At 39.7% G+C, this 10,591-nt stretch overlaps 1 protein-coding gene across 2 annotated transcripts in view; it reads left to right on the top strand.

The window, feature by feature from the left end:
* CCP110 (centriolar coiled coil protein 110kDa) overlaps positions 1 to 10,591 on the top strand; it is a 28,600-nt gene that overhangs the window by 11,836 nt on the left and 6,173 nt on the right. For both annotated transcript variants that reach the window (XM_006892661.1, XM_006892660.1), the window contains exons 3-10: positions 299 to 1,940; positions 5,103 to 5,233; positions 5,957 to 6,134; positions 6,629 to 6,768; positions 7,787 to 7,903; positions 8,216 to 8,317; positions 8,873 to 8,989; positions 10,285 to 10,358. In XM_006892661.1, coding sequence (XP_006892723.1) covers positions 299 to 1,940; positions 5,103 to 5,233; positions 5,957 to 6,134; positions 6,629 to 6,768; positions 7,787 to 7,903; positions 8,216 to 8,317; positions 8,873 to 8,989; positions 10,285 to 10,358 — 2,501 coding nt within the window. The remainder of the gene's footprint in view (positions 1 to 298; positions 1,941 to 5,102; positions 5,234 to 5,956; positions 6,135 to 6,628; positions 6,769 to 7,786; positions 7,904 to 8,215; positions 8,318 to 8,872; positions 8,990 to 10,284; positions 10,359 to 10,591) is intronic.

Here is a 10,591-nt window from a genome sequence, read left to right as displayed (position 1 = left end):
TTTATTTTTTTAAAATTTTTATTTTGTAATTTTCTGTGTGTGTACCGTCAAATTGGATCTGACTGGTACAGGAGGAGATAGCCCCTCCTTCTCCAGCAGAGCATCTGGTGGAATCGAACCACATATCTCTGGGATTGCAGTGCAGCTTCTTGCCACTAGGCCACCAGAGCTCCCCAGATATAAAAATTTTTAAATATTATTTCTGTTACATGTTTTAGGAAATAATGAAATCAAAGGCTTTTTCTTTTTTTGTTGTTGTTCAGTGGTGAGATGTTAATTTTTAAATTTTCTTTTTCAGGTTAGAAAAGCACCTAATGCCAGTGATTTTGATGTGTGGGAAACTGAAACAGTGTACTCGAATTCAGAACTCACAGACTTGAATATTCCTGCTACATTTTCAAATAGCTTGCCAAGCCCTCCTGAACACTGTACTTCAGCAAAGCTTGAAAGAAGAACTAGAATTTTGCCCTTGGCTAATGAGGACCAATGTCCATCAGTAGGAGTAGACTTAGCTAGTGACTCGGAAGGACTTAGTGCCCCGAAGCAGCATGATAGTTCAGCTATTAGCCACACGGAAAACGAAGCTTCTCCAAAGGGCTCTGTAGCAGTCCTACAGGAGACTCTGATTTCTGATCGTCTGTCCCCCGGAAAAGAAGAACAGAGTCCGCAGCTCTTGGAAGAAACTCCTCCTGACCCCTACATAATGAGTCTTCAAAACCTGATGAAAAAGTCAAAGGAATATATAGAAAGAGAGCAGTCCAGGCGTGGTCTGAGAGGCAGTGCAAAGAGGATTTTTAATGAGAGCCATTCAGACAAAGAAAATGATGCCGTTAAAGTGACTGCCTGTGTGAAGGAGAAAGCCCACGTGATGGGCAAACACTGCAGCTCCGTTATTCCCGACAAACCAAGCCTTAACAAGTCAAACGTGCTTCTCCAGGGTGCTTCTTCAAGCAGTGGGCACACACCCATGTTAGCTAGCTTTTCTAAAGCGGACATACCTGTACGCACTGGCCACCCCACTATTTTAGATTCTGATTCGGATTTTAAAGTAATGCCCTCTCTCGTTTCTGACAACAATGTTATCAAAAATCTTCCAAGTTCATATGCCAAATTACCTAGTCCTGAGCCAAGTCTGAGTCCAAAAATGCATCGAAGATGTTCTCGGCCGTCCTCGGCGTGTCATATCCTCATAAATAACCCAGTAAATGCCTGTGAACTGAGCCCCAAAGGGAAAGAGCAGGCTGTGGACCTCATTGTTCAAGGTAGTGATGAGAACACGAACATGCCTGAAATTGTGCCAAAGGTACCCCTTGATTTAACCGCAGAATGTCCAAGCAGGGATCATGACAACAGAAGTCAGCCTGAGGCTGTCGAAGAAACAGCTTTAAGTAAATCAAATCAGGTATGTCCATCTTCAGGAAATCGATTAGAAAATGAAATTATTCCTGGACTTGATGTTGAGGAAAGTCACGGCACATCTGATGGCAGGGGACCACACAAAACGGACAGTCCCTGCACCACCGTCCTGAGATTGCACGAGCCATGTGGCACTGAGCAATGTGTGGTGAGTCAACACTTCGAGACCGCGGGTGGGCCTCAGCCAGCCAGTGTGCTCGAGAAAAGCGCCTGCCCCGTTCCGATGGGATTGAATAAGTCTTACGATGTGAAGAACCCGTCTCCTTTACTGATGCAGAAACAGAATGATAGGCAGCAGACGGGCACGCCTGCACTGTCCTGCGGAAGCGAGCCATTTTTGGAAAACAGTTTTGAGAACGTCAAACGGAGACTTGATTTAGATATGGATGATTTGCAAAAAGAAAACCACCCTTACGTCCTAACAACTGGAATAGCTGAACAGGAAAAGCAAGCTCTGGAGAAAAGATACCCTAAGGAATATGTTTGCATGAACAAAAACAAAATCTTGGAAAACAGCTTAAAAGGTGAGGAAACTGTGAAACATTTGATGCCTGGAAAGCAGATATGCCATTATTTTATTTTTAGTGGTTTTGTTTTGTTTTTAGGCACACACTTTTATTTTTAACACTTTGTATTGATATTTTACAAAAACACATTCTCATCAGTATACTTAATTTCATTTACCATAATGTATAGCATATAATTCTCAAAACAAATAAAAAAACCAAATCACAGTCATAGAATCAATTCCACCTCATCTTGACCTGGTAGCACCAAATAGCTGTCTCATGAGGTTTCTAAGATTAAATCTTTCTAGAAGCAGGTTGCCACATTGGTCTCTTTAATTGTGGCCAGGACCTCGAACCTGCGAGTTTTCAGCAGTCAAGCACCTAACCACTGTATCACCAGGGCTCCTTATTGAGACAGTAATCATACTTATCTTCAAGGAAAATCACAGCAAAGAGTTTGAGTTTTGTCTTTTTTTTAAATACTTTTCTAGAACCATAAGCTGAAAAAGCTTTATACCATCAAAGGTATATGTTATTTAAAAGGCAAAGCAAAGCTAAACGCTCAATTTCCCGAGTCGCTGTCTTCCAGCCTCTGTCTGGTGGCTGGAATGGCCTGTGGAAATAAGAGAACTTGTCTGCCAGGGAAACATCAAGAAAACTCAGGAGATTAGCAAGGCAAAGAGAGCTGAGGATAGTTTTCTCAGAGAAAGAGATTCTGAGATCATGCAACAAAAGCAGAAGGTAGCTAAAGAGAAGTCTTTGCAGACCAGAAAATGATGACTGGCTAACTTGGAAACCTGGCTGTTACAGCCAACTAGATATATCATACACTCTTTAAGATTTTTGTACAGTGAATAGTCATTACATATGTTACCATTTATTTATCCTTATAAAATAGTCTATTTGAAATTTCACCTTTCAACCTGATTTATTAGTGTGATGTTTTAGAACTGCTCTTTGAAACATAAATCACCATCCATGCATGTCACATACTGGTGAACATTATCTTTTATCAACTGTGAACATTAGGTAGATAATGTGATATATAAGAGGATCTCATGTAAGTGTATAGTCTTTGCCGTAAATTTTGTTAAAGTAGATTTTTAAAGTCTGTTATGTAATCTACAATCATGTGCATAATTTTACTTGTGACCAACTTATTTGCCTGAATAATTTTAGTACACACTACAAACCACAACCAGGAATATCGATTGCTCCAATTAGTGCTTTGGCTTTTTTTTTTTTAAATGAGTGCCATTTTAAATTCTTTCTGAAAGGGAGCTCTGGTGGCCTACTGGCAAGAAGCTGCACTGCAATCCCAGAGGCGTGGGGTTTGAATCCACCATATTGTCTGCTGGAGAAAGAGGGGCAATCTCCTCCTGTACCAGTCAGATCTGATTTGACAGTACACACACAAATAACTAAAAAAAAAAAAAGTAAATTTTTTTTGAAGCTCTTCTAACACTTGGAGCTTGATGGTGGGTATAAATAAGGAAATGTGTTACCCTAAAGAAATTAGGCTTGACACCATATGTGCTTGTTTATGTCCAAGAAAACATAAATGTTGTTGAAGTAGTGAATAACTTTATATCTTGCCATCTAACAGAAGGATTGATGCTTTGAGATCATCCAGTAATTCCTGGGAGAAATATCTAGTGATCTACTCCCATAAAGATTATAACCTAGAAAATCCATTGGCAAATTTGTCCTCTTGTCACAAGTTGCTAGGAGTAGAAAATCTACGCACTAGCACCCAATAACCACACAACTATATAACTATAATTCAGATACTTGATTTTTTACATATGTAATTCAGCACATTTTTTTACTGATCATCTGATAAGTCAACTGCTACCTAAACTGGTAGTTGTTGAAGTCTCTTAATAGCCTTAATGAAGGTTCTGGCAAATCTTATGGTAGTAATTTGACAGGGGTGCCTTCCATAACCTAAGGATGAAATTCTAAGGACATCAGATGAGACAGACTTGACATTTTTTTAGCCTGTGTTTTTATCTTATTAGCACAGATTTTTACTTAAAGTGAAATTTTGTTTTTTGTGTTAATTATGTCCTTTAAAGTTTCTATGAGGATAGTCACAAAGGCATAATTACAGCAGCTCAAGTTATTTTGAAGAAAAGGGTTAATGAAGAAGATTATACTGAAGCGGAAAAAAACCCCCAACCCAGAAGACTGTGTGGATAGATCAGCATAGTGATAGCTGGGTCACAGCTGAGATCAGAGTGCATGCTGGACTGGGTGCCATCTACAGAGAATTCAGCCCAGCCTCCCCGGAGGAAATACTGGATGCCCTCTGCAGACAGAGGGTTCCTCCCAGTCTCCCACCACAGGGGATAGATACCATGCCTGAACTTTGGAATCATCCTGCTCTTGGGGTTTGTTTGTGTTTTTTTTTTAAATTTTATTATTATTTTGTGTGTGTGTACTGTTGAATCAGATCTGACTGGTACAGGAGGAGATTGTCCCTCCTTCCCCAGCAGAGCATCTGGTGGATTTGAACCAAGTGCCTTTGGTATATTGCAGCGCGGCTTCTTGCCCCTAGGCCACCAGAGCTCCCTTCTGCTCTTGGTTTAAGAATTAAGTTTACCCATTATTATGTTGGCCACACTTAACATATAAGGAAAATATAGCCTCACAAGATAGGAATTTTTTATTGTTGGTTTAAGCTCAATATAAGCCATGGGAAAGCTGAGGAGGATGCCTTTTCACGTGCTGAGCTGTGGAGGACCTCGGCCTGGCATTCCTCTTCTGCAGAATTCATTTCCTCATGTCCCTGTTTTCATTCTGCATCCAGTTAACAAGAAGACTGTTACACAAATGACCTTGAAAATGACGAAAATCAGAAGAATAAATAGAAATGAGGTGCAATTGAAGACCAGCCTCAAAGTTAATTAGAATAAGGGTAATTTTGACAGCAAAGGTCTTGGCAACATCAGGTTAGACGAGGATGGGATCTGTCTACTGAGTGGGTAAAATGGTGAGATGTGTGTGAGCATGTAAAGATGTGGCAGAGTGAGAAGGTGGGCGGCCCTCCTGTATTTTGATCACAGAGATCAGGGAATACTTCAGTCAGAAGCAGATATAAATCGGTGGTATAGAATATGGAGTATTAGCACTGTCGTGAATTTCCTTAATTTGATGGGACGTTTTTCTTTTTAGAAGGTGAGGAGATATTAAAATGCAAGATGTTAGCTTTGGAAGAAATGCGGAAGAGACTAGAAGAACAGCATGCCCAGCAGTTATCACTCCTCATTGCGGAGCAGGAGAGAGAACAGGAAAGACTGCAGAAGGTGAGGAGTTAGAACAGAGGAATGTGGGACTGATAAGTGAAACAAAGCAGGGGACACTTTTTTACTTCAGTCAAAGACAAGATACATCTCATCCCGGCACATTTTAATGTGTGAAGGTCATTGATTTGGGGCGTTTTGGGAGGTCCTTAATTTTGATGCATATATATAGTGTTTTTCACTGCCAACATAAGAAGTTTAATATTTAAATCTTAATATAAAGCAGGGAGCTCTGGTGGCCTAGTGGCGAGAAGCTGTGTTGCCATCCCAAAGGCAGTGGGGTTCGAGGCCACCAGCTGCTCCGCGGGAGAAGGATGGCAGTCTCCTCCCTTGTGATTAATTGCCTCTGAAAACCTGCTGTTGGATCAGTGGGTCAGTTCCAACTCAATGGTAAATAAAAGCAATAATATAAAAGTAATTGCATAATTCATCAAAGGAACACTGTTAAATCTTTGATTTAAAACTTGAATAATTTAGAACAGAATCTTACAGACTAGATGCCAGAATGTACATTCTGCAAGAACTATATCATAAGGGGAAGGATCCTTGTTTTAAAAATCCTACGCTTAATGTACAGTGTTTTAAATACAACTGAATCCCATTTACAGGAGGGAAAACTTGGAATAATGCTTTGCTGGTAATTACACAGATTTTCGGCTGAAAATCATAGTGTTTTGGGGAGGTAATTGAGCAAGAGATCTAGCTTATTAAACTGTTAATCTGCAGGAAATAGAAGAGCAGGAGAAAATGTTTAAAGAGAAGAAGGTGATGGCCGTTGATGCCTCCGACCTGGACAGTCACAGTGCGGTGGAGTTGGACTGGAGGAAAAGAAGTGACTCTGGCTTGCTCGAAACAATGCCGTCTCCAGTGGACTCGCCCCGTACTTCACATTCAAATAGTTCTGGTAATTAACACCGTTTTGAGCAACCACACTTTGAACGTTTAGCTCCTCTGATCGAGTATCTGTGTGTCCACCTCACTGCTCTTTGCCTGCTGTTTAGTGACCACTGAGACATGGCAGCTGCAGATGGAAAGGCTGCAGTGCTCATGAGAAAGGACCATCTTAGTGAGAAAAGTGTCAGGAAGTGCTGCTCAGCCACCAGGTCATGCTTGTTCATGCAGCAGGTGACATACTTCAAGGGAAAGCACGCTCTGCGTCTCCTGAGTGATCTTGAATTACATCTAATCCCCCCCGCTGTCACTGTAAGAGCTTATCTTCACATCTTCAATTATCCTGAGATGCTGTTTGTGTTAATGTCATCAATATTTGAGGTCCGCATGTAGATCAGTTTCAAGGGCAGGTGTTACTTTTCATGGGTGTCATAAGTGTGTGTTTGAATCTTCTGGATAGTCTTGTCTTTATAATGTGAAGTCTAATGCTCTGTATTTCTTCTGTAGTTTTCATGAATTCTGCCCTGCAACATAGCTTTGGTTCTGCAAACGAATCACCATTCTACCTCTGGGGATCGTCAGCTAGTGGCATGACTAAGATCTCAGTCAGAAGACCTTTTGGCAGGGCCAAAACCAGATGGTGTCAGGTGGGCACATTTAGTTCTGTACCATCAAGTGATATATTGCAGTGCACAGATCTGCAAAGGATCTCTTTAAAGTGTTAAAAAGTAAAGCTGTCATTTTGAGGAACAGACACTTTGTGCCTAGCCCAAGCCATGTTATTTTCAATGATCTCGTGTGAAAACTAGACAATGAATTACGGTATTGGTGAAGTGTGGAAGCCAGGTGCTAAACCAATTGCTTAATCAGGAACTGACGGAGGCACAAAACAAGCTGGAATTCCTCTTGTTATAGATTACAAGGAACAAGGCAGTATTTCTCCAGAGACAGATCGCAGGAGATAGGCATACCCGCATACCCAACAAACCAGGAGTTGCCCGCTGCCTCCCAGTTTGTCCTTGTGGTCTCATCGTTCCTGAGATAACAAAAGAATGTTAGCAAAGAAAAACATAGCCAGTTAGTAAAGAATTTTCTCTGTAACTTATCTCCTGGCAATTTTCAATAAAGCAAGAGAGACTCTTAAGCTGACAGGGCAGTCTCGTAGCTGTACACCCCCTGCCTTTACTCTCTGTTCTCCCCCTCATTTCTTGGTGTCCCCGTCTCGTTCATTCATCCTAGTTGACAATAGTGAAGAATACTCGGCATACCATGGACTGCCAGTAGAACAAACAAATCTGTTTAGGGAGCAGTACAGCCAGAGGTTCCTTTGATGTCAGATTGTGGAGACTTCATCTCATATACTTTAAGTATGTTGTTGAGTGACGTTATCTTGGGTTTTACAAAGAGCATCAGTTCTCTCTCTCTATCTATATATATATATGGCATATAGATGACACTTTCTACTCGTTGTTGAGTCCACCAAATCATAGTGGACCTTTCAGCTGATTTTCAGAGCCTGTATGTAATTTATATGTCCAAGTACAGAGGAACTTAATGTTTGCTATTTCTAGTTAGGAATTTAGTTTGTTGACTGTAATAACGAAGAAAAACGATCTTGAAAGGAATACTCAAACTCATACAAATTTTACTTATCTTCTCTCCTAGATTTTCAGTCCAGAAATACAAGCAAAATTCAACAAAATAAGTGCCGTGGCAAAAGGATTTCTTACTCGCAGGCTTATGCAGACAGAGAAGCTGAAACAACTTCAGCAGACTGTGAAAGTAAGGTGATTGTTTTGGCGATCCAACTGGTGGATTAGTTCCGAATCTTTACCTTTCAAACAGTTTTTTTAATCTTGTAAAATAGGCTGTTTTTAAAACTGCTAATCTCATTCTGCTGTTTAATATGTAAATGAAGTCATTTTAGGTCTTTTGAGTTTTTTGATCTCACTTAAAGGGAATGTTGTTTGATTTCCTAGTGTTCTCAGTAATTTGTATTCCTCACTGCTTTTGATTGAGATAAGGAGCAAAGAGGAAAGTCCAGTAACAAAGTATTAAAAAAACAGTTTTTGAAGGAACATCTTCTTTGTTCAGGATACTATGGAATTCATGAGAAGTTTTCAGTCAGAAGCACCGTTAAAGAGAGGAGTGGTTTCAGCACAAGATGCGTCCCTTCAAGAAAGAGTGTTAGCGCAGGTAAACGCACACACCGTAAAGGCATTTTGAGAAATCACAACTTACTGCTCTTGAGTTGGAATTGACACTCACAGCTGGCCCTCCAGCAGGTGTTCAGTCAGTTAATCCCATGGAGGAGATTGCCCTTTTTTCCCCTGCAGAACAACTGATGGATCCAAACCGCCCGCCTTTGGCTTAGCAGTACAGCACTCTTTCCCCTTGGCCAGCAGAACTCCTTTTTGACCCTTTGACAGCACATAAACGGAAATTGGAATGATAAGAGAAGATTAGCATTGCCCCTGTGCAAAGATAACACACAAACTTGTGAAGCTTTCCATACTTTTATATCCATATGTATTTATCTCTGAAATATATATATCTATATATCGATATACATATATACCAGCGCTTCATGAGTTTTGTGTGTGTGTTTATCTATGTAAATAGAAGGGTTGTATTTATCTCATTAATTTCTGAAGTTTCAATGAAAACTTTCGATGAAGAGTACATGGATAGTAATATTGAACTCGCTCATTTTTCTTAGTAGTTAGTGTGTTTTCTTTCTTTTGAACCTAGTTACGAGCTGCCCTTTATGGTATTCATGATATTTTCTTTGTGATGGATGCAGCTGAAAGAATGTCTATTCTACAACACGATCGAGAAGTTCAAAAAGAGAAAATGCTCAGGCAAATGGTATGTTATATGACTTTTCTGCTGAATGAGGTTCAGCTGAGTTTGAGCTTCCGGACAAATCCATATACAATAGAACAGAACAGTCCCCATGATCAGTTATATTTTGGGCCAAAAGGTTTTCATTGACTGGTTCTTGGAAGTAGGTCACCAGACCATTTTTCCTAGGTGGGCTTGTCTGAAGGTGTCTCTGAACATGCTCCTTGTGGGCTGTGCGTGAGCTGCCCTTTATGGGCAGCGTTGGCTGGAATTGAACCTAGGTCTCTGAGAGATAGTGAGAAATCTACCACTGAAACATCACCAACCTCCCAGGTTTAGGGTGGTGGTGGTTATTGTGTACCATAGAGTTGGAATCGACTTATAGCTGACCGTCTAGCAGATTTTCAGAGGCAGTTAATGGCTCCTGTGGAGCAGCTCATGGCCTCGAACCATGTGCCTTCCGGATTGCAGTGCCGCTCCTTGCCATTAGGATACTAGAGCTCCCTCCTGCCACTGAAAGATCCAAATTATTTAAAGAAGAGCCAAAGTTATATATACCTCAGGAGAAAATTTATAAAGGGTCAGTGAACCATCTGGTGAGAAATGGAATCCATTTGAGAGCCAAAAACTTAACATTATTAACTGGGGAAGAGTGGACCCCATGCAGTTAACACTGTTTATATACCAATGAATGTGGTAATATTTGGATGAATTATGCCACTTGGTAAAAGATGAAGATCATATTCTGCAGAATCTACAACAGCTATATGGCCAGCATTATTTCCTCACTGGCATACTATTCTTTATTGACTTTCAAGCCCAACCTACAATTATTAAACACATAATTCCTGGGATTAGCATGTATCTCTATTAACATGTATCTCTAGAGAGATTGAAAAGAAATTATTAAAGAATTACAGACTGTATCTTATTAGATTTGAGGAATTAAAACTTTGACTATGGGTTAGTTGGCTTATAATGAAAAATTGTTAGCTATAATTAATTACTTGAATTTCCTTAGAGGTATATTGTGGGGTGTTTTAAAGTCAAGGTTAGAAAACAGGCTCCAAGTGAATTAGAAATATACAGCCTTCCCTCCTTTTATTGCGCTTCACAGATATTGCATTTCTGTACAGATTGAGGTATTATTTCATGGGAAAATTTAAGACAATTATTTGTTTAAAACATATATGCTTCAATGACTGTAGGGAAATTTTCAAGTTAAATACAATGGTACCTCTGTGCTAGTTTTTCTCTGCAAGTTAGGATCATTTAATACTATAAATTAATACTATACTGCTGTTATTTTTGTTTTTAAGGATAAAATGAAAAGCCCACGAGTGGCTCTTTCAGCTGCAACACAGAAGTCTCTTGATAGGAAGAAGTACATGAAGTAAGATTTTTTTAATGTCATGTCACACTAATTCCATTCTTATAAAATGAACTAATTTTATTACTTAGCTGATTTCTAATGTTCCAATTGAAAGAGAGTTAAATTTTTTTCTACCTGAACTGATAGGAATTCCTTTTTTTTTTTTTCTATAATTATATTTTATTAATTTTCATAAACATTTACAGAGATTTTGGGCTTCCACTCATTCATTGTTGCACTATTCTCTCTACCCT

This window comes from Elephantulus edwardii, unplaced genomic scaffold (assembly GCF_000299155.1).
Source record: "Elephantulus edwardii isolate Elephantulus edwardi_28Jun2011 unplaced genomic scaffold, EleEdw1.0 scaffold00117, whole genome shotgun sequence".
NCBI lineage: Eukaryota > Metazoa > Chordata > Mammalia > Macroscelidea > Macroscelididae > Elephantulus > Elephantulus edwardii.
The sequence above is the reverse complement of the archived record's forward strand: the minus strand, read 5'-3'. Positions and strand labels throughout refer to the sequence as shown.